Source organism: Phocoena sinus, chromosome 20, assembly GCF_008692025.1.
Source record: "Phocoena sinus isolate mPhoSin1 chromosome 20, mPhoSin1.pri, whole genome shotgun sequence".
In the NCBI taxonomy this organism is placed as follows: Eukaryota; Metazoa; Chordata; class Mammalia; order Artiodactyla; family Phocoenidae; genus Phocoena; species Phocoena sinus.
In genome coordinates this window covers 46911173-46934130 of record NC_045782.1, presented here as the reverse complement: position 1 = coordinate 46934130, position 22958 = coordinate 46911173, and the positions used below count along the sequence as shown (strand labels likewise).

The following is a 22958-nucleotide window of genomic DNA, read 5'->3' as shown; positions in this document are numbered from 1 at the left end:
GCTGGGGATACCCCATGTGCCAGATGTTTAGGAGCTGGACTAAGGCAGGGGTGCAGAGGCTTCTGGCAGGTGGAGACAGAGCCCAGGCTTACAAATGCTCTTCTCCCAGGACCCCGTCTGACCCCTTCCGGGCTCAATCACAACCCTTAGCAGACACTGTAAGCCGAGTCCCGAGCTCCCTGCGGGTCTGGTCCAGGCGGAGGGCAGCGGCCTGGCTTCCAGGGTGGCCAGGACGGAAGGACAAAACGTGCGCCCGTGCTGGCCGGAAAGGCAGCCGTTTAGGTACAGGAGAAAACCGAGGAGAAGGCGGTCCAGAGGGCAGGGGCGCTCCTGCCGCCAGGTGACCACAGGCCACGGACGGCCGGACCACCGGGGCGAAGCTACCCAGGAAGGGAACTGGGGACCCTCGAGCCCGCCCTGCGGTAGCGCAAACTTCACGAGCCCGGGCTCGGATGCAGGCATCACTGCGCCGTCCAACAGGGCCAGGTCCCGGCCGGTCGTCCCTAGTGGGATTGCCCGGGGGTCCAGTCCGCCTCCCCGACTCGGACGGAACCCACGCCGTGGCTCAGCCTTCTCTGGGCTTCATTCGCCCCACGGGGCGGAAAGCCCGGGCCAGCCGCTGTCCGGCCGCCGCCAAAGAGTGGTCTGCGCCTGTCCCGTCCGTCGTCTTCGGGGTAATCTGGGAGCGAGAGGAGGCAAGGCGAGGTGAGAGCGCCCTCCTCCAGCTCGTTTGCTCGGCGGCCCTGGCGGCTAGAGCGTCCTCCCTAGCTCCTATACCCGATGGCCCTGGCGGCTAGAGCGTCCTCCCCCAGCTCCTATGCCCGATGGCCCGGGCGGCTAGAGCGTCATCCCCCAGGTCCTAAGCCCAATGGCCCAGGCGGCTAGAGCGGACTCCCCAGCCCCTATGTTCGGCGGTCCTGGCGGCTAGAGCGTCCACACACACGCCACCCCCCCCACCCCACACACACACCCAGCTCGCATGCTCGGCGGTCCTGGCGGCTAGAGCGCCCTCCCCACAGCGTATGCTCGACGGTCTTGGCGGCTAGAGCGTCCTCCCCCAGCGCGTTATGCTCGGCGGTCCGGGCAGCTAGAGCGTCCCTCCTACTGGGAGCCGCGTGTGACCTTCTCGCTTGCGGAGCGATGCTGCCGGCGGCCGCAAGCCTCCTATGGGGGCCGTGTCTTAGGCTTCGAGCCGCCGCCCTCCGCCTCGCCAGGTACCGCAGGCCGCCGAGGGCCGGGCAGCCGGGCACTGAGGGTGCAGGTCGGGGCGGCGTCCGCGGGCGGGGGGCCACCCCGGACTCGGTGGGTCCCTACGGGGGTGGTGGGCGCGGGGCCCCTTCCTGACAGTCCCCTAACCGCGGGGGCCGCCGATAGTTCCGGCGTGGCCCAGGATGACCTTGGACCGGTCCCTGATTATTTCCGAGCTTCAGTTTCCCCGGCATCACAGTGACATGGTAGGACTTCCATGAGTGGATCTGGCGTTCTGCCGCCAGGGGCCCTAGGTTCTGAAAGGCTTTGTGCCGCAAAATGCATTCAAGTAATTGCCTTACTTTCGTGGGTTGGTATAGTTCATCCAAGCCGGAAACAGCGTCGTGGGTAGCGTGTCTGCATTACAGTTACGTGGGTTTCTAAGGCCCTTTGAAGAACATAAAGTAGCTGGGAAATCCCTTTGTTATCCACGTGGACCCTGGAGTCTGAGAATCTGAGTCAGGACCAAGGAGCTAGATCTTCTGAGCTCATGGCACCTACCTGCCTGGTCCGTGTCACCTGCTTGTGCCAGGCTGATGACTCTGTTTGAATGGGGGTTAGGCAACAGGTACCTCGTGTCTGCTCCGTGCGCCTGATGAGATGCAGCAGCCATCGAGGGGGGGAGGCCCTTGCTGGTGCCCCCCTGGATAACACCCCCAAGGAGTACCCCCCCAAGATCCAGCAGCTGGTCCAGGACATTGCCAGCCTCACGCTGCTGGAGATCTCAGACCTCAACGAGCTCCTGAAGGTATCATGGCCTAGGCCGGGTAGGGAGGTCTGGGGCCCTTTCCTGGGGTATTTGGGAATTTGGTAAATTGTCCAAAGTGTGCTCCATGAATGCAAGGACCTTGCCAGGCATGTCCCTGAGCGTGTCTTGGTGTGATGGCCAGCTCCTGAAACTACCTTTCTCTGTTCCTGCAGAAAACGTTGAAGATCCAGGATGTGGGGTTCATGCCGATGGGTGGCGTGGTGCCTGGTGCTGCCCCTGCCGCAGCAGCCCCCGAGGTGAGATCAGGCTGGGGTCCCGTGCACAAAGAGGTGTTTCTCTGGTGTCCAGCTGCCGTCTTGCCTCACCTCACGTAGCCAGGTTTCTCTCTTCGTCCCTCATCTGGCTTCTGCATCAACCAAACACACCCTGCGAGTCTGCGTGCGCTTTCTGACTGTGGGTGCCCCTGCAGCCTCCCTGGGACCTCCTCCCTGCCAAGGATGTGCAGGTCCCTGCCCATATGAAGACCATGTTCCTAGTAAAAGGGGAACAGCCAAAGGAGAGAAAACGAGAAAAAAAGAAATTTTATCAAACAGAACGGGGAAAAGAAAAAGGAAGAAACTTAAGAAACGGGGAGGGTTACAGTTTCAAGGAAGGCTGCAATGAGGAGGTGACTCTGGGGGAAAACTTGAGGAGTTGAGGATGACAGCGAGGCAGAGGGATGGCAGGCACGTGGGCCATAGAGCATGTCGGTCTGGAGCAGAGAGTGGGGGAGGTGAGGGGCAGCCCCATCCTCTGGATGGCTGGGGCAAGTTTGGGTCTCTTTGTGGAAACCAGAAGACTTGAGTCCACAAACTAATTTGGGGTATGGTTTGGTTTGGGTTTTTTGTAATTTTTGTTACAAGTCTCGAACTTGTAACAAAAGGAGGAATGATAATACAATTACCCATATATCCATTTCCCAGCCTCAATAATCGTAAAGGTTTTGCCATATTTGCTTCTCCCATCTCTTGAAGATTGAGGCAGATTTCAGATCTGTTTTGCCTCGTGTGCTGCAGCATCCATTCTGCCCAGCATCTTTGCTGTGAGCCTTTTTGTACAACAAGTACAATTAGCAGGGTTTTCTATCCCAGCCCTTTCAAGTTTTGCTAATAGTTCCAGACTTTCTTTAAAACAGTCGTTTTACTCAAATCCAAACAAGGCCTGTGTGTTGCATTTGGTTGTTGGGTTTCTCAAGCCTCTTAAATCTGGGTCGCTGCCCTCAACCCCGTCCCCCCAGCCATCACCTACTAAGGAAACCAGGTCAGGGGTCCTGTGGAGTGTCCCACGTCCCAGATGTGTCTGATGGTTCCACCAGCGTCATCCACTTCTCCCCCCACTGTGAACTGGAAGGTGGCTTTACAGTCTGAACATTTGGGGCAAGGAGAGAGAGAATTACTGTGTAACTTGTCTAAACTGGAGCACTTTTAAGAATAAAGGGGTGCTGTTAATAATTAGGCAGCAGACCCAAACCAGGACTGCCCCAGGCTGTTGGGTCATGTGGTCCTTGCTCTAGGGGCGCTGCAGTCTTCACTCGTGACAGTAGGAGCTCTGTCACGCCCGGTCGTCCCATCGTTGGTCACTTGGTGGAGCTGAAGCTGACTGTATATTTGTCATCAGTATGTAACCTTGGGCTTGGCTGACCACTGCACCAGCACTGCTTTTCTGTAGCATTATTTTACGTGCAGAGCACTTTTGGTGTCGCTCTTCCTTGTCTCGTAAGTTACAATTTTTAAAGGACAAGGAAACTAGAGTGCTGGGTGGTGGGGACAGAAGGCAGTTTTCGAGCAGCCTCTGGAGAGATGGAGTGGAGTGGGTGAGGGAGGAAGAGCACCCAGTTGGGCAGCCTGGGTCTACCTGGCCTGCTGTGGCCTCCCACTGGGATCGTAGGCTTTGCTGGGCAGCCGGCCTGGGCCTTGCCTTTGGGGTTACAGGACATGGTGGCCCAGGAGTGAATCTGCTTGCTTCACCCCATCCTTTCTCATCTCGCCACCCACTTCCTCCCTCCCTCCCTCCCCCAGGCAGCAGAAGAAGACATCCCCAAACCAAAAGAACAGACGCATTTCACCGTCCGCCTGACAGAGGCAAAACCTGTGGACAAGGTGAAGCTGATCAAGGAAATCAAGAACTTCGTCCAGGGCATCAACCTCGTCCAGGTGAGGCTCCGTGTACCGCACAGCCCTCTCCCACCGTCACTGACAGCTCTCAGGCCTGCCCAGGCCCAGGCCAGGTTCTGACTTTGCTCTCTGGCAGGCAAAGAAGCTGGTGGAATCCCTGCCTCAGGAAATCAAAGCCAATGTGGCCAAGGCCGAGGCCGAGAAGATCAAGGCGGCCCTAGAGGCGGTGGGCGGCACCGTGGTTCTGGAGTAGCCGCCCAGAGGACTGTGGACAGGGGTCCCGGGCCCTGAGGGGGGCTCTACCTGCTCCTCGCGAAGCACCCAGGCTCAGCGGACAGAGTGGCCTCGGAGCAGAACTGGGCACCCGCACTACATGGCCAACTCCGTTCTGGGACAGATGTGGATGGACCTGCTGAGATGGAGAGGGAGGGGCAGCCACTGCCCGTTCAGCCCCAGGGAGGACTCTAGAAACTACCAAGAGTGTACATGCCCCGCTGTGGCTGCTGGGAAAAATGCATTGTCCAGGCCCTGTGTGTGGAGTTGTTTGTCAGGTGGGCACTATATGCGGGGGGCTGTCCTCTGAGATCCCACTGCAGACGGCAGCCCAGAGGCAGCACAGAGGGCTCTGGGCACTGCCTGTCCTGCTTGCAGGGGCAGCAGCTGCTGCGTGGCTGGTACCAGATCTTCACCTGGGAGCTGGTGTGGGGCGCCTGTGGAACTCCTTGCCCTTAAACTTTGGCGGTCTTCAATAGCACATGCAACCCCTGGCCTGGGCAGGTGGGAGTGAGGTGTGTACCGTAAGTGGGCACAGCAGCCCTGTGAGAGGCTGCCCAGCAGGCAGGAGGATGTGTTTTGCAACCTGCAGCAGTTGGGGGTGTCAGCTGCTCCCTTAGAGGGGGCTCAGGGAGCTGTGTCATGGAGCCAGGGGCGAGGTGAGAGAGGTGGCCTGGTGCCAGAGTGGTGTTTACAGATGGCAGTGGCCGCCCGGGCTTGCAGGCCCTGCCTAGTGCCCTCCTGCTCCAAGGACCCTTGTCTTCCATCTCTTGGGGAAGCTCCATCTCAGCAGGGCCCAGGAGGGGGCGGTAGATTCCTTCCTCACTGGCCCATGGCAGGAGGCCCCTGGGGCTTTGGGCAGAGCTGGAGGGCAGGTGGCTGCAGGACATTTTGAGTGTCCGCTCTGGGAAGGCACATAGTTCTTGTGACCCATGGGGGCCCACCCCTTCTGGCCTGGGTCTCCAGGTCCCACCTGGAGCCCCCTCCCTTGGCTCTGAGGGACCAGAAGGGGACACTAGGTCTGGGAATGCCACCCTCTGGGTGGGACGGCTCAGGACAGGCCCAGGAGCTGCCAGGCCCCCAGGTGGGTGTGCCCAGCGTCCCCCACGCCACCTAGGTGTCCTCCCTGAGGACGTGCCCCCGCTGGCCTTCATTGTAGGAAGGGTCCAAGGACAGGGTAGGCAGCCCCCTGACCAGAGAGCCCCACTGGCCAAGCCTGTGGCCCATGAGGTTACTGATTCGCCAGCAGCAGATCTCTGGGTGTGCCTTTTTTTAGCAGAGGGGACTGTTGGCCACCTGGGGCTGGGTGTGGCCTGCTGATCCTGCTGCCTTTTCCTAGGGGCAGGGAGTGGTTCCAGGCTCAGGGACACCCCCCAGCCCAGGCATTCGTGGTCACGGGGCCTCCCCCACCCCCGCCAGTGACCTGGAAAGGCTGCTTGTGCTCTGAGCTCCTCCATCTTTCCAGGGCAGCTGGTGTGACGACTGGGGCTCCCCTCACCCCACCCCACAAGGATGGAGCCCTCTGTTCCATGCTGCGGGTGACTGCACCTCTGGGACCATCAGGCCCGACTCCTCCCACCTTGTGTACAACACATGGGATGCTGCCATGGTGCTCCCACCTGACCTTGAAGTCCTACCTGAAGGCTCTGTGAAGATCCCGGGCCTTGCCTTCCCAGGCAGCTCCCTGGCCCAGGCCTCCTGTTGGGGGTCCTGGCCCCTCCACCTCCCCCGATCTGCTCCAGCCTGTAGGTGGCCCTAAAGTGTCTCAGACCTGGAAATGGGTGGAGTGTGCCACTGGGGATCGCCCTGGGTCCCTGGAGCCCACTTGGCCCTTAGGCTTGGCGTTAGGAGGTGGGTCTGCTGGGCATCCTGAGTTGCCCTGCTGAAACCCATGCAAGACCTTACAAGATTCCATCGGAGCCTGGTAGGATTTGGCCTTCGTCCAGACTCATGAAATGGTCACAGAGGACGCAGCAGTGGGAGATCCAGAGCTGACTCACGTGCTTCTCACCCCCACAGACACCCCCACCCCCCTCCCCGCCAATTCCAGGGACCCTGGCGTCTGCCAGGCTACCCACATGGCTCCATCCTCCCTGCCCAGGCACCAAAAGGAAATGTGTAAATGCCGCAGCACAGACACCAGATCCCAAAGAGGCCTGGCTTGGCAGCCCTGTCCTTAAGCCCTTGCCTGACCTCCCCATCACTCTCTCAGACTTCTGCACAAGTCTTTAGGATCCATTTGAGAATCTGGGATCCTTTTGAGTTCCGTGACCTATAGTTTGCACAATCCACCTTTTTCTTGAAAGGGTGCTCCAGTCTTGGGGCACTTCCCGTTTTCCAGGATTCCTCCCACATTTCCAACTGCCCTTTCAGCAAAGTACTACCCCTTGCCCCACCCTGGGCTCCTTGGCATTTCTGGGCTGGAAATCTGGAGCCAGCTGTTCATGTTCCCAACTGATAACGGGTCAAGGCCTCCTGGGGTTCTGGAAGACACAGTTTCCTTAGTCTCCAGGTGGCCACTTTAAGCAAATAGCAGGGTTTGCTCAGGCACCTCATGCCTCTCACAGAGAATCACTGGGTGCTCAGAGACCAGGCTGGACTTGTTATTCAGGGTGCTCGGTGGGCCCAGGGGGCCAGGGGTTGTTTCCCTGATGCCTGTCACCCTTCTACCTTGGGGTGGGGGCTGCAGTGGCCAAGCTAGGACAGCAGGATATAGGCCCTTACTAGTGCAGGGGTCTCTGCCTCTGCCTCCCCCGAGGTCCATGTAGCCCCACCCAAAAGCGGCCCTGGGGACTCAGATTTCTCTGCCTGGCAGGTGTACCTTTGGGCTAGCAGCACACCTGCACTTCCGGTTTGCTGGGAGGTGTGCATCTCCTGCTGGGGCCAGGCTGGGGCAGGCAGTTTGCTGATTGCCGCCTCCCAGGAGCCTGAGCCCCACGCCCCAAACCCCTCTCCTGGGCCGCCTCAGGGTAGCTGCCTGGGGCCGTGTGGTCAGAGCAGGCCTAAGGCTGGAATTGGCTGGGCGTTCTGGGAGGGGCGGGTAGGCGGGGCGGCTAGTCTCTCCGAATTGCCTTTGTCCCTAGTTTTCCTGTAATCCGCAGCTTGGTCCTAAGGAGGTTTGCCGCAACCTCTAAGCAGCTGTACGCGTCCCGGAGCCTGCGCCGCGGGGGTGGGACACTGGGTGCAAGTCCAGGGCCGCGACAGGGGGCGGGCACTTAAGGGAGGCAGGCCTCTAGGAGGGGTGGGGGCTGGCAGAGCGCCCAGGCCACTCGGGCCGTGACCTTCGCAGACGTGCCCTAGGCTCCAGGGCGGCCCCGCGGGCTGGCCGGCGCAGGGTGGGGGAGGACGCAGGTCCCTGGGGGGAGTGAGGGAGGTTCACCCGCTAGCTCCCTGCGGTTCGCGCGGCCCGCACCAGTGGGGGTCCTCTAGGCGGCTCGGTGGGGCCCACGAGGCTGACCTGCGGGCCGCGACCGCTTTAAGGCGGGGCCCCGCCCCCGGGCTCGGGGCGGGGTCTTAAAGGCCCCGCCCCTCGGGCCCCTCCCCCGGGCCGCGCGGGCGCATTGGCTGTGCGGGGCGCGGGTGGCTGGCGGCCCTTTGAACGGGCGGCGGCGCGGAACGGGCCGGGTCGCGGCTGGGGCGGGGCTGGTGTCCGGGCTTCCAGGGCCGTGTCGGGGTCGGGGCCGGACACCTGCGCTCCTCGGCGGCGGTGGCGGCGGCGTCCGGGCCATGGCGGCCGAGGCGCGCGTGTCGCGCTGGTACTTCGGTGGGCTGGCGTCGTGCGGGGCCGCCTGCTGCACGCACCCGCTGGACCTGGTCAAGGTGAGTGCGGCGCGGGGAGGGTCCGCCGAGAGGCTCTGCGTGGAGCGGGCGGCGGAGGTGCCCCATGGTCCCCACTTTGCTTTCTGTGTGACCTTGGACTGGTCCCTTGGCCTCTCTGAGGCACTTTACCCCGCACTTTTGAGGACACTCGTTCTCCTGGCTGACACGTTGAGGGGGTGGTTCTCTGAGCGCAGCTGGAGGCACCCCGGCAGGACCACGCGCTCCCTCTGCCTACTGGGTGCCAAGCACACACACACAGACGGAGGAAGGATGTGGCCGGCAACCCTTCTTTGGGCTGCTTCTTTCTGGGAGGTGGGCACCTGGAAGCCATGACCCCAAGGCTGCATACAGGTCCTGCCCAGTGAAGGTGATTGTTTCTCCCAGGGAGAAGCAATCACACTGTTTCTGCGTTTTTTTGAAAAAATGCTTATGGGGCAGAACAAGACAGAGATTCCCTTGTCCCTGAGGCAGGCCAGTTTTCTGCCCTTTTCTCACCACAAACAACAAAGAAGGGCCAGAGGCACAAGGCATATTTTGGCCAGTGGGCCCTGGGCCAGGGAACCTGGGCTGTGGTCTTGTGGGGCCTGTTGGCAAGGGCAGCCCCCTGGCCACCCCCTTCCTTATCCCCACCCAGAGCAGCCTGCATCCCACATTGGCCCCCTGGGAGGGATTGGCACCTGTGTCCTGGGCTGACCCAGCCACCCATCAAGCCTGGCCACCAGGAAAAGCAAGATTAGCAGATGTTCGGGGTAGGGCTGAAGCTGGTAGCCCCTCTGGCATTTTAGAGACCTGGGAGAGGCCTGCATGGCTCCTGGTAGCCCCCAGGGCCTGTGACGTGGCCTGGCAGAGCAGGGCCAGGTAGGAAGGTGCTTTTTGGTTTGTGGAGAGAGGAACCCCTTCTCATGTCTGTTTTGTTTTACTTTCTGGATGCCCGTACAGGTCCCTTTGCCCTCCTGCCTCCCCCATCGCAGGCTCGGGAGGATCAGGCTCACTGTCTCTGCCTGGATGTGGACACAGCCTCCGGGGGCTCTTGGAGCCCTCCCTGGCCCTGGGCCAGCCTAGAGTCACTTGTCCAAGGCTCCTTGGGGCGTCACTGCCCCTTGCCCCCTCCCTTCCGCCCAGGTGCTGTTTTGCTGCAGAGCGCTTGGGGCAGGGGTGGGAGTCTGGGAGGCCGGCAGACACAGGAATGTGGCCGCCCTCTGGCCCAGGGAGCACACGGTCCCGTGCTGGGGTGAAGCGGGCGGTGCCGGCAGCCATGGAGGCCTCCAGCAGGGGAGGCCCTGGCCAGGGTTTTTACTTCTCGTCATCGTCTTTGGAAAAAGTATCTTAAAACTCCTTGAGCTCTCCCTTTGCCCCACGTCTTGGCTGAACCCTCACAGTGGCTTCTCGCCTTCACGGAGGCTGCTGTGTGGCCACCCTGCCCCCAGGCCCAGAGGGCCTTCTGTTCCTGGCTCACAGCACACTGAGAGAAACTGAGGCAGAAGAATCAGTAACTTGCCTCAGCGGGTCCAGCCAGGACCTGACTTGGCTGGAGAGTGTGCTGCAGGGATGGACTCCGAGGCGCCCTTCCCCCTGTGCACCCCCTGGATTCTCACCCACCTCTTCCGAGTCTCCCATGTTTCTTCAGGTCAACTCTGAGCCCCCCTAACTCTGTCTCTCTCGAGAGGCAGGCGAGGCTACAAAGTGGGGCCCTGGAGTTGCCTAGTGTCCTCATCTAAAGGGTGGAGCTGACGACTCCACCCCATGGCAGGTGGAATTGGGCTCACATGTCGGCTGGTATTGTCTCTTGTGAGATGGTGGTGTGAAAAAGAGGTTGGCGCCAGACGTGGACACAGTCCCGGCTCCACTCCCCAGCTGGTGCCCTTTGAGGCTTCCGTTTCCTGTCTCTAAATGCGGGTGCTGGTAGCACTTGGCCCACAGGCTCAGCATGTAAAGGTGGAAGATTGTGGAAAAGGGCTTAGAGCAGAGCTGGCCCTGGTGGGCTCCAGATGGGCCGTGGCTCTGAGCAGGTGCAACCCGCTTCCCCACAGGTGCATCTACAGACGCAGCAGGAGGTGAAGCTGCGCATGACGGGGATGGCGCTGCAGGTGGTGCGCTCCGATGGCATCCTGGCTCTCTACAATGGGCTGAGCGCCTCCCTGTGCAGACAGGTACCTCTGGGGGGCTCCCCACCTCCCGGGGTAGTGGGTGGGTGGGACTCACGGCCAGGGGTCCCTTAGGTCTTGATCCCAGAGCCCACACTCAGCCCAAGGAGGCAGAGGGGTCGCTGGCCTCCCCCAGGCCAGTCGCGCCTCTTGTCCACCGTGGATGCCCTGTGGGCATGGAAGCTACTTTCTCCTTTTCAAGGCTGCTTAGGAGGAAGGAACCGTAAGGCCTGGGGAGCCAGCAGCCCCCCGGGTGGGTGCAGGGCGTGGCAGTGTGAGTGCTTCTGCCTTGCACAGGGTTGGCCGTGCTCTCACAGCCGGCCCGAGACCTCCGCCTACAGATGGGGATACTGAGGCTGGCAGGGGCGAGGCGGGAGAAGAGGAGGGTGCGGGGCCTGGACTCAGCCAGCCCTGGGTTCACGAATTGGCTCAGCTGCTTGCTGGCCGAGAGGTCCCTGGGTGTCCCTGTGGTCCACGTGGTGACGACCATGCACTGGAGGGCCAGGGGTGTGGGGGTTGCCCAGCGCCGTCCCTTCCCCTGCACCCTCTGAGCTGGGCCCCTTCTCCCCAGATGACCTACTCCCTGACTCGATTTGCCATCTATGAGACCGTGCGGGACCAGGTAACCAAGGGCAGCGAGGGCCCCCTGCCCTTCTACAAGAAGGTCCTGTTGGGCTCCATCAGTGGTGAGCAGCTGGGTGGGCGGCGGCAGGGCAGGTGGGGCGGGGGTCATGTGACCCCTTGCCAATGGTCACATGTTGGCTGTTGTGACAGGTTGTGTCGGCGGTTTCGTGGGGACCCCCGCGGACATGGTCAATGTCAGGTCAGTGCAGTCCCCGAGGCTGGGGTCTTGCTGTCCCCTGGTGGGGCCGGCCTCGCTCGCTGGGGTCTCAGTGTGTTCAGCCTGGAACAAGCCACTCAGACCTCAGGGTCTGGGGCACTGGGGGATGGCGCTGAGCCTGTGGCGGGGCCGCCCTGGGCGGGGCCGGCTGCTCACTGCCAGAGGGAGCCCCTGACGCCTGCTGGGGTCTGTGGGGCGTCTGGCCCTGCCGCCGCCTGAACCCTCTGCTTGTTTCAGGATGCAGAATGACATGAAGCTGCCCCAGAATCAGCGCCGAAAGTGAGTAGCATGGTGTGCCCGGGGGTTTGGGGGACGGGGCTGAGAAGACCCCTGAGCAGCTCTGCTGGGACCCGGTGGGGACTCCAACAGGGCACCGCTCCTGTGGGGTCACGTGGAGCAGGTCGGGCGGCTGACAGCCTTTGGAAACATACATTGTGAGCGTCTGTTCTGGAATCCTCAGGGGGCTTCCAGGACCTCTGGGTTCTTCTTCCCCTATGGGAGGACCCCGGGGTTGGGGACTGGACTGGGAGGTGGGCAGGGGTTGGTCACTCTTTACTCCTTCTTGCACCTGTGCATATTTGCATGAAGGGTGGTTTAGAAGTTTAAATGAGTTTGGTCTTCAAAAGTGTTTGGGAGCTGGGTGGTTGTTTTCGTGGTAAAAACACCGTTTTGCGTGAAACCTCAGACACTGTGGATTCTGAGGCCCTGTTTATGGACCGATGCTGTAGTCAGACACTGGGCATTGGTAAGAGCCAGTTCAGGGAGAAGTGTGGCTCCAGGTGATCCCACTGGCCACTCACTGGCCAGAGCATAGGCTGTGGGGAAGGGGGCCCGGCACGGCGTCCCATCCTCCCACCCCTGGTAACGGCCTGCAGACAGGACTAGCCTCAGAGCTGGCAGCCCGCCCCACCCCCCAACAGAGGGTGTTTTCCTGTGGAACTTGGGATCTTCAAGGCCCTGAAGTCCCCTGAGCAGGGAGACTGCTCTGAGCTGTCAGAAAAGGCCATTGTTCTCTGGCCCCTGTGGCACTTTGAGTTCCTCCTGGCCTGTGATGGGGGCATGGCCTGTGATGGGGATAGCCTTCCCAAGGGAGCCAGTGGTCAGGAAGAGCTTCACATGGGCCCACTCTCTGTCCCCCGGCAGCTATGCCCACGCCCTGGACGGCCTGTACCGCGTGGCCCGAGAAGGTGAGAGGGGAGGTCCTTTGCATGGTGGGGGCCTGGGGCAGCCTCCAGCTGGGACCCAGGAGCGGGCCTAGGGAGAGCGCTGTTAAGGACTTGGGGGGAGGCCGGAGGGGTTTGGGCCGGGCACCCAACCTCTTCCCTTCCCCCGACAGAGGGTCTGAAGAAGCTGTTCTCGGGCGCAACTATGGCGTCCAGTCGAGGGATGTTGGTCACCGTGGGCCAGGTAGGGCTTCCGCTTGGGGTGGGACTCGGGCAGCATCTGGGGGGCCTGGTCGCAGCCCTCTGAGAGGTCCCAGAGGAAGGCAGTGGGCACAAACACACATGGAGCCGGGGAAGTGGGCTCAGGCCGGTCTGGGCCTCATCTGTCCACCCAGGTGTGGTGACGGTAGATGACCCACAGAGCATGTACTTGGTCAGTCCAGCTGGTGTCATTGTGGGCCCCATCTGCTTTCCCCCGAGCTGTGGGCTGTCCCTTGGGCCCTGACCATCCCTGCTCCCCCAACAGCTGTCCTGCTATGACCAAGCCAAGCAGCTGGTTCTCAGCACGGGGTACTTGTCTGACAGCATCTTCACTCACTTTATCGCCAGCTTCATTGCGGTGAGTGGCGGAGGTGGGGCCCTGACCAGCCTTGGGAGCTGAGGGCGCCTGGGATGAGCAAGGGCTCAGAACGGCAGGAGGCTTTGGCACATCTGGTGGCTGCCCCTCTCAGGCTGCATTAGTAGGCGCCAGGGTCCTGGGGAGGAGTCCATGGATCCCCCAGAGCCCAGGCTGAGACTGTTCCTGTTGTCCTCCATGGCCCTGGGGGTCCAGGATAGTCCTGTGGTGAGGGGGGTGAGGGAGGTGAGGGAGGTGAGGGGTGCCCACCCGCCTTGCCTTCCAGGGTGGATGCGCCACCTTCTTGTGCCAGCCCCTGGATGTGCTGAAGACCCGGCTGATGAATGCCAAGGGCGAGTATCAGGTGAGTGGGGGCCTCGTCCTGCTGCTGCTGCTGCTGCTGGGTGAGCCTGTGTCCTTGTGCCAAGGTGTGGACGAGGCTCTGCCCCTCCACCCATGACTGCATCCCTCCCGGTTGCTGTCAGGTCTGCAGCAGCCTGGGCTCTGTGTGTGTTTTTGTTTGTTTTTGTTTAATAATTTGTTTATTTATTTATCTTTGGCTGTGTTGGGTCCATTGTTGCTGCGCGCGGGCTTTCTCTAGTTGTGGCGAGCCGGGGGCTACTTTTCGTTCCGGTGCGCGGGCTTCTCTTGTTGCAGAGCACGGGCTCTAGGCGTGCAGGTTTCAGTAGTTGGCACGTGGGCTCTAGAGCGCAGGCTCAGTAGTTGTGGCGCACGGACTTAGTTCCTCTGCGGCACGTGGGATCTTCCCAGACCAGGTCTCGAACCCGTGTTCCCTACATTGGCAGGTGGATTCTTAACCACTGTACCACCAGGGAAGCCACCTGTGTGTGTTTTTAAATCAGATTCTTTGACACGTTAACAGAGGCAGTTGGGTCACTGCAGTCAGTGAAACTCGGCACGGTGCAGGTCGGCAGGTCCAGCGCCTGGGGTCAGGCACCTGTCCGAGGCTCCCTCCATCACGCACAGTGTCTTCTGTGCCTTTATGGCAGCCGCTCAAGCACCATAGGTGCCTGGCAGGTCACCCTGGCTCTGGGTGTGCTTTCAGGTTCTAGTTTTGCCTGGTTAGTGGGCAGGGCAGCCCTTGACCTTTGTGCCTGCCAACCCCACCTCCCATGTTTACCTTTGAACTTGCAGGCTGCTTTGCACACTCATGCCTGCCATCGGGTGCGGGGGTGGAGGGGGGTGGGCGTTCATGCCTTTCGAGAAGCAGCTTTCCATCTTATTGCATTATCTTGCATTTTTTGCAGGGTGTTCTGCACTGTGCCATGGAGACAGCGAAGCTTGGGCCGCTGGCCTTTTACAAGGTTAAGCAGGGGCGTGGCTGGGGCAGGGGGGCAGGGCAGGGGGGTTCCCTCCAGGGCTGTCTTCACGTCCCCCCTCCTCTCTCCCTCAGGGCCTCGTGCCTGCCGGCATCCGCCTCATGCCCCACACCGTACTCACGTTTGTGTTTCTGGAGCAGCTTCGCAAACACTTCGGCATCAAAGTGCCATCCTGATGTGGCCGTGGGAGCAGATGGGTCATGCCCAGGCCCCTGCCCCAGTTTTTTCCAGAGTCCTGGAGGGTCAGCAGCTGAGCGCTGCCCTGAGCCCAGCACCTGCCCACCGTGCTCCAACCCCCTCCTCCCTGGCTCAGGACCCCCGCCCCAGCCTGCCTGGCCAGCCCAGTGACCATCGTCCCCTCCTGAGCTGCTGCCCACACCTCCACCCCCTGCTGCCCACCCCAGGCTCTCCCCACCTGATGTCCAGCGGCCTCCTCTGCACACCAGTGACTCCCTCAGAGGGAGGTGTCTAGGCCCCAGGTTCAGTTTTCTCTCTCCCCAAGTAGGCAGTTAACCCTGGAGTTGGGAGGGGCAGGCTGTCCAGGCTTTCTGCAGTCTGGGGTCTCCAGCCCCTGTAGTCTCTTCCTTTCACTAAGCCCAGGGCCCCCAGCACTGTCTTCCAGCAGCTTCCACCAAGGACCTGGGTGATAGAGTGGGGGTGTGGACCCCCGGCATCGCTCACCAAATGCCCCGTGCGCCTGCACTTTCATCCCAGGAGAGGGACCATAGCTTTTATGATGTTCTCAAAGGTAGCTGCGCACCCACAGCTGCCAGGCCAGGGCAGAATGAGTACCCAGGAGGGAGGGTCTGGGTGTGACCCACAGGTGCCCCACACCCCTGCCCCCCCATTGCTTTAACAATCAGTTTCACCAAAACCTGTCAGTGCCAGCAGGCGGCTGCTGTCTTCATGGAGCGTGCAGTGTCCCCTCCTGGCTCCCTGAGCAGGAGTGGCTTGTCCACAGGGGCTCCTGTCTACACAGCAGTCACTTGCAAGGTCCCCAGCAGCTGGTCAGCCAAAACGCCACTGCCCAGGTTCCACTGCCACAGCAGCCTGCAGATGGGCTGGGAGCTGCATCTGTCTGCCTCTCCCAGTCACCTGGCCACTGTGCCACACCCCCCGCCCCCCAGCAAGTGGCCAGCACTTCCACGTCGCCCTACAGGGGTGTTAATAAAGGACGGTGAAGTGCTGGGTCTGGTTTCTGTGTCCAGGCCACTAACTGGTCTGCCTCGCTGTCTCAGGCTACAAGACCATCCTCTGCACCCTCCAAGGAGGGCTCTTGGGTTTATGGAGGAGTAGGGCCCAGAGGAGGGGAGAAGCTGCAGCCCTGCTTGGATACACTGGGATGGCCTGTGGACAGATGGCTGGGGCGAGAGCGGGGCCTACACATTTAGGGGTGGTCAGTGTTGAGGTCCTGGATCCAGGTCACTGTCGATCCCGCAGGGCTGCCCCTTCCCAGCAAGCATCTGGTGCTACAAACCCCCTAGGAATAAGAGTTCCCAGTAGGACTGGCTGGTCTCCCTAGAGGTGCCCCTTGAGTCAGAGCCCTGGGGTTTTGGACACTGGCCTATTGTCCAGCAAACCCAGAAGGGCCTGGGAGACCCTGGTTCTATGGGCTGCAGACCCTCAGACAGACAGGCTAGGGCAGGAGCTGGTGAGAGTACCATCCTGAGGCCTTTTGATGTCCCAGGACAGGTAGAAGCTGCCCCAGGGCTCCTGCTGCCCCAGCCAGGGGACAGGACAGATGCCCTGGGCAGTTCATTCAGACATCAACGCCTCTGGCACCCTAGCCGTGAAGCAAGAACTGTGGAGCATTTCAAGCAGATAAAAAGTAGAATTTTAGGTCGTGGTGATAGTTGCACAGCTCTGTAACCTGATAACCACTGTATCTCAACAAAGCTGTTACTTTAAAAAACAACAGGGCTTCCCTGGTGGCGCAGTGGTTGAGAGTCCGCCTGCCGATGCAGGGGACACAGGGGACACGGGTTCGTGCCCCGGTCCGGGAAGATCCCACGTGCTGCAGAGCCTGCGCTCCGCAACGGGAGAGGCCACAACAGTGAGAGGCCCTTGTACCGCAAAAAAATAAAAAATAAAACCCACATGCCCCCACCCCAGCCTCAGCGCTGAGCTCTCACCAGACTCATGTTGAGGTGTTCACACCCCACAGACCCTTCCCCACCCCTGGATTATTTGGAAGCAAATCGCAGATGTCCTGTCATTTATAGATAAGTACTTCACAAGTCTCTGAAAATGCTCTTGAAGAAAATCTAACGTAACTGCAATAGTAACTGATACGTAAGAAACAAAGTGGCCGGTGTTACCATCATCAGATTTCTCAGTTGCCACATGCATGTTGTTAAGTCGGTTTCGTTTGAATCCAGTCCAGCTGAGGTCTCCTACTCACATCTATTGCCGGCCTCCCCTCCCCATCCTTTCTTCACAGGATAAGCCAGGTCCTTGATCCAGCTGCCTCTCCTTCCTCCGTCTGTGAATTTCCTAAAACCGGCAGATGGATCTGGATTAGGGTCACATTTCTGGGCTACTGTACAGGGTATGGAGTGCATGTCCCGCCTCAGCGTTTGGGCGCGATGCAGCTACTGGCCTGGAAACGCATGGTCGGTGTTGGGGGCTGGGGTGCGGGCCAGACTTCCTGAGCCCTGGGCAGGTGGGTGGGCGGGGGGGGGGGTCTCACAAGGAGCCTCGCCCTGGGTCTGGTGTGATGCTGCCCCCGCGCTCAGGCTGGAGCCCCGCTGAAGCAGTTGGAACCCAGAGCCCACACTGTAAAGCGGGAGGGGTGAGGGCACGCGACCGTTCGTGGGGCAGGCTGCTGCTTCTCTCGGACCCCTGGCAAGTTGAAAAGGCAGCGTGTTTCAGAAATGTTGACCACACAGGGCCACATTCTCTGTCCTTAAAGCTGCTTTGATTTGGAGCGTTGGGATCCTCTTTCCTTGCCTGCGAAAGTGCCCGGGCAAGCCGGGAAGTTGGCATTTCACCAGCCTCCTTCCAGCCCAGCCAGTTTATGTGGCGCTCCCTGGACCAGTGTGTGGTGGGGGGAGGAGCCCCATCTGGTTTGGGGTGGGGCACTGCAGGGTGGGGGTGCAGAGAGTAGTGAAGGGATGCTAGGTTTCCACGTAGGCCATGGGGGTGGGCTTCGGGCACAGTGCCTGCCCACCCGCCCTGCAGAGGCCCAGGTTCCTGGACAGGGGCACAGAGGGGGGAAAGAAAACGAGGCAGACCGGAGGCAGCAGGAAGGTTGGGGCAGGTCAGGGGCAAGGCCCTTCCCCGGGGAGTTCTCCATTTTTTTGGGTTCAGAAGCAGCCTGAGAAGGTGAGCTAAGCAGTGGGCCGGCCCCACCTGCAGGTCACCTGACCCCAGGTAAGGAAGCATGGATTTCACACTCTGGCAGGGAAGCAAGTTCAGCATTTCATGACTCAATCTCCGCCTTTCTTTCTTAAAGAAAGACGATCGTTTACAAAAAGTTACACAATGAGTATCCGTTGTCAAGAAGTTTCAACAAGGGTGCCAAGACAAGGCAGCAGGGAAGGACGGTCTTTTCAACAAATGGTTTTGGGCATCCACGTGGAGAATGAACTTGGCCCCTCCCACACACATGCACAAACCGCCTGGAAATGGATCACAGAGCTGAAACTATAAAACTTGTAGAAATGAACGAAGACCCCGCAAATGAGAACAAGTGGGGCTGTGTACTCGGCTTGCTCTAGCAGGGAGACAGCCCCATCACTTGCATGCTGGCAGAGATTCAAAGGCAGGCAGAGGAGGGGACAGCTTCATAGTGAAAGGGGGGCTCAGGTGCGCCCCGAGTGGGCAGCCAACTGGAGGTGCTGCAACCTGTGTGGTTGCTTAGGGGAGCCTACCTGGCTTTCTCTGATTGGTCCTGAGCTGGAAGCGGAGGCAGAAATTAGGGAAGCTGGTAGTTATTGGCCAAGTTTGGGCCGGTTGCTACAGGGGCTTAGAAACACACATCCACACAGAAACTTACACAGGCAACTTCAGAACAGCATTACTCATAACACCGAAAAGGTGGCAACAGCCCAAATGTCCGTTCCCTGATGAACAGATAAGTAAAATGTGGTATATTTTGTACAATGCAATACTATTTGGCCATAAAAAGGAAGGAAACACTGACGCACTACAGCATAGATGAACCTTGAAAACATTACGCTGAGTGGAAGAAGATAGTCACTAAAGACCACATATTATTATGTGATTCCATTTGTATGAAGTGTCCAGATCAGGCAAATCCAGAGACAGGAAGTAGATTAGTGGTTGCCAGGAGCCGGGATGAGGTGTGAGGAAGTGGGAAGTGACTACTGAAGGAGACTGGTTTCCTTTTGGACTCATGAAAATGTTCCAAATGGAGTATAGTGATGGTTGCACAATTCTATGGATATACTAAAAATCACTGAATTGTGCACTTTATTTTTTTTTTAAATAAATCTATTTAGTTTTGGCTGCGTTGGGTCTTTGTTGCTGTGCATGGGCTTTCTCTAGTTGTGGTGAGCGGTGGCTACTCTTTGTGGGGCATGGGCTTCTCACTGCGGTGGCTTATCTTGTTGGGGAGCACGGGCTCTAGGTACGTGGGCTTCAGTAGTTGTGGCAGGCAGGCTCAGTAGTTGTAGCTCGCGGGCTCAGTTGCTCTGCGGCATGTGGGATCTTCCCGGACCAGGGCTTGAACCCGTGCCCCCTGCATTGGCAGGAAGATTCTTAACCACTGCGCCGCCAGGGAAGCCCAAATTGTGCACTTTGAATGGAGGGGTTGTATGGTATGTGGTAACCAAGGTTTTCGCTCCTTGACCAAACTCTAGCCAGGTTACTCTGGGCCTGCTTCTGCATCAGGCCTAGAAAGCCTTGGTTTCTGACAGCTCAAGCCGCGTCCCCGGGGTGACTCCAGCCCCCCTTAAAGTGCCCGCCTGAGGACGGGCATCTCGGGTCTCTGTGGGAAAACAGAGGCTTACCTTGGACAAGCGCTGTTCGTGAACCAGATGGGGGTCTCAGGGTCCAGGCGCCTGCATGCTTTAGCTGTCTGCTGCCTGACTCCACTAAGCTGCCCCTCCCAGTTCCCACATTCTCACTCTAAAACACCAGTCACCGCCACACAAATTGAAATTGAGTTCAGTTCACCCTGGAATTGTCCCCACTCGAGTGTAGTGCTGATTAGAGCCTGCCCTTTGCACTTCACCATCCAGCTGTGTTTATCTGACATCGGACTGTGTCTCAGTGATGCTGTCTGGTGCTCCCTTTGGCAGCACGTATGTGAAATTGGAATGATACAGAGATTAGCATGACCCTGTGCAAGGGCGACACGCAGATTTGTGAAACGGTCCATATTTTTTCAATTTAAAAAAAAAATCAAGCAATACAGAATGGTGGAGAGAAGAGAGCAAAACAAATAAAAAATATGCTTCTGCGTCTATCCATGCCTCATCAGCCGGTGTGGGTGTAGATGACACAGAAAGAAAACTTCTCGTTAAGATGGGATCATACCGGGACTTCCCTGGTGGCGCAGTGGTTAAGAATCCACCTGCCAATGCAGAGGACACAGGTTTGAGCCCTGGTCCGGGAAGATCCCACATGCCGCGGAGCAACTAAGCCTGTGCACCACAACTACTGAGCCAGCACTCTAGAGCCTGCGAGCCACAACTACTGCAGCCCACGTGCCACAACTACTGCAGCCCGCATACCTAGACCCTGTGCTCTGCAACAAACAGAAGCCACCGCAGTGAGAAGCCCACGCACCGCAACAAAGAGTAGCCCCGCTCTCCACAACTGGAGAAAGCCCACACACAGCAATGAAGACCCAACACAGCCAATCAATGAGTCAGTCAATCCATCAATCAATCAATTTATTTAAAAAAAGATGGGATCACACCATATGTCATCATTTATAATGTTTCATAAAAATGTTAAATCTCGTGTTCATTACATGTTTTGCTTAGAAGGGAGATGAATATATTTAACTTGGAAAAAAGAATTGGGTTGATGCAAGGAACACATTAAATGAGGGATGCAGGTGCCGCGCCCACAGAGCCAGAGGTGGTCAGAGAGCCACACTGATATGATGGACCCTGGGGACTTTGGGGACAAGAGGGGACGTGAGGACATCTTTGTGATGTACACACTCCTCACAAGTGCCCATCCTGCTCAGGCCCACCCCCTTTTAAAAAAATATTTATTTATTTGGTTGCGCCGGGCCTTAGTTACAGCTTGCAGGATCCCTAGTTGCGGCATGCGTGTGGGATCTGGTTCCCTGACCAGGGATAGAACCCAGGTCCCCTGCATTGGGAGCACGGAGTCTTATCCACTGCGCCACCAGGAAAGTCCTTGCTCCGGCCCTTTGAACCAGCCCTTCGTAGAATTTTGGATCCTGGAATGAGGCTGCTGGCATTTGGGACAGCTGGGGACGAGGCGTGAATCTTGAAATCAGCCCAAAGGAGCACAGAGGGCCAGATGGAGCAGGTAAGGGCAGGCAGCCTGGGAAGGGAGCTGGCCTCCACCAGCCGACCCAGGGACATGGCTGCGCCATCCAGGTCCTCCCTGCCTTACTCCCTTGTTACTGCCAATGGTCAGTCTACGTGTTTATAAATATTTGTTTCAAGTTGGTTCACCACAATACAAATTTGCACACACAGCAGGGTTTTCTGGGGATAATTTACTTCCTTCCAGACAAACCCGGGCCCTGACCCCTCCCCAGAAGAACAACCACTGCCACCAGGTATTTTCCCCACGTTGCTTAAATTTAACAGAAAAAATAAAAACAGAAGTGAGGTGGAAGAATCTCCAGTCATTGGAAAGTAGTTATTTTTTACAAGAGATATTAGTTCCCAAAAGATGATGGAAACACCGGGAAAAAGGAGTCACTTGGTTTGGTTCCCCTCCTTCTGACACCACCCTCTCCCCCACCTCCTAACTGCTGACAAGCTGGAAGGACCAAAAGGCAGTGGAAGGAGCACCCAACACAGCACCCAGAGGCCCAGTACCACCTCTGGGAGGCTGCTCTGAGCTTGGCCCCCACAGCTGCCCTCCCCATCTCCAGGGGCTGGGCAGCGGCCTTCCCAGACCACCCAACTGCCTGGCAGTAGCAGGGGCTGGGGGGCGTGTGCAGCTTGTCCTCATGGCCAAGTTGCCATCCTGCTGGTGCTACAAGCTGGGGGTCTGTCCCTGGAGCTCCGATCCATGCTCGGTGGCCAGGAGGACCCCTTCTCAGGGCTGATGGGAGTGGGGATCCTGCCCTCTCCTTGCCCACACCTGTGACCCTTAAGGACGGCCCATCCCGTTGTGTCCCATCCTCACAGCCACACTGTAATAGGGAAGAACTTTTGAATTCTATTACATGTTAATCGCTAAAGGGATGTTGCCTATAAGCTTAAATTATACATAATGGCCCATCTCTGGGAACCCTGCCTCCCAGGTAATGAGCATTAAGCTAAAATACCTTTGTTTAGCTCACAAGAAACATCCTGACCAGGCCCACCTGTGAATGACTGCAGGGAGGAAGAAATGAACACATCCCCTCCGGAGGCTGACCGGAACCAGGAAATGCTTGACTTTGACTCCCTCCCTTAGTATAAAAGAAGCCTGAATTCTAACTCAGGAAAGATAGTTCTTTGGAGCACGAGCCCACCATCTTCTCAGTTTGCGGGCTTTCCAAATAAAGCCGTTATTCCTTGCCCCAACAATTTGTCTCTCGATTACTGGCCTGTCATGCGGCAAGCAGTACGAGCTTGGACTCGGTAACACGCCATAGCTTTACATCATCGAAATCTAAACACTAAATGCTGTGTTTTGTGTATCTTTGTTGCACAGAGGTTTTGCCTCCCTCACGTTTGTAACAGCTGAGCTCTGGTCTTGATTCTGCTCAAGGAGGCCCAAGTCCCCCCCCTCCCCCCCCGCCCCGCCCTCCCTGGAGGCCTGGAGGGCCATCCAGTGTCCAGGACCGAGGGAGCCTGTCCCGGCCTCCTGGGAGGAGGCGGTTGGCGGTCCTGCCCCCACCCTGGCCTCTCCAGCAATCTTTTCACCCGCCTGCCCGGATTTCATTTGTGGATGGTCTTTCCCAGAAAGGCTGGGCAGGGTTGGAGGTCTGGGGTCTGCCTGTCGCCTTTGGGCCTGAACCACAGCTTGGCTTCTGAAAGCTTCCAGATTCCACCTCCCCTGTAAACACTGACCCGATTCCCCACCCTCTCAGGGTGACAGGCTTGTTCTGAGTTGAGGCCTAAATGACTCTTTAGGCCTGAATGTCAGTGACAACCAGGATGTTTGTCTCGGGGTCGTCCTGGTACAGTTCCTGGAGCCACAGGGCTGCCCTTGGTCTGTACGTCAGCTCCTCCCCATCCCTGCTTGGCCTCTGCGGTGTCTTCGAGGACATTTTCTGCCTGAGTTACAGGGTCACCTCTGACCATTTCTCTGGCCTCGACCTTCCTGTCTGTCCTGGCGTTTCTAGTCCGTGTCCTGCTGTCCACGCCCTCCAGCCCTTTGCTCCCTCAGCCGCCCCTCCCTCACCATGGCCGTGTCCCCTCCTCTCTGAGAGCGGACGGTTAATTGGAGCGATTCCTCTAGTTCTTTCTGATGCCCTTGGCCCCTGATTGGGTTAACTCTCCATGACTGGGTGTTTGGCGTGTCTCCGCGCAGCCTGCAGAC

The 22958-nt window shown here is 58.8% G+C and overlaps 2 protein-coding genes and 1 non-coding gene across 4 annotated transcripts; all 3 read left to right on the top strand.

Moving 5' to 3' along the window:
* Nucleotides 1-1040: 1040 nt before the first annotated feature.
* Nucleotides 1041-4641, top strand: MRPL12 (mitochondrial ribosomal protein L12). Its single transcript, XM_032616166.1, has 5 exons — nucleotides 1041-1214; nucleotides 1810-1996; nucleotides 2170-2253; nucleotides 4015-4149; nucleotides 4247-4641. Exons 1-5 carry the CDS (start codon nucleotides 1141-1143, stop codon nucleotides 4361-4363), a joined length of 597 nt encoding a protein of 198 aa, XP_032472057.1. The 5' UTR covers nucleotides 1041-1140; the 3' UTR covers nucleotides 4364-4641.
* Nucleotides 4642-7661: 3020 nt separating this feature from the next.
* On the top strand, nucleotides 7662-15494 carry SLC25A10 (solute carrier family 25 member 10). Of its 2 annotated transcripts, none has more exons than XM_032616165.1 (11): nucleotides 7662-8202; nucleotides 10233-10352; nucleotides 10918-11029; nucleotides 11121-11169; nucleotides 11425-11466; nucleotides 12331-12374; nucleotides 12524-12594; nucleotides 12877-12969; nucleotides 13253-13330; nucleotides 14235-14291; nucleotides 14381-15494. In XM_032616165.1, the coding sequence occupies exons 1-11, from the start codon at nucleotides 8110-8112 to the stop codon at nucleotides 14480-14482; spliced, it is 861 nt and encodes a 286-aa protein (XP_032472056.1). In that variant the 5' UTR covers nucleotides 7662-8109; the 3' UTR covers nucleotides 14483-15494. The 2 variants fall into 2 exon arrangements, with proteins under 2 accessions (XP_032472056.1, XP_032472055.1); XM_032616164.1 differs by having other exon boundaries at nucleotides 7981-8202; nucleotides 10918-11032.
* A 4060-nt stretch (nucleotides 15495-19554) lies between these two features.
* Nucleotides 19555-19656, top strand: LOC116746552. The gene has a single exon (XR_004347804.1). It is a non-coding gene; the product is annotated as a U6 spliceosomal RNA (small nuclear RNA).
* The last annotated feature ends 3302 nt before the right edge of the window (nucleotides 19657-22958 follow it).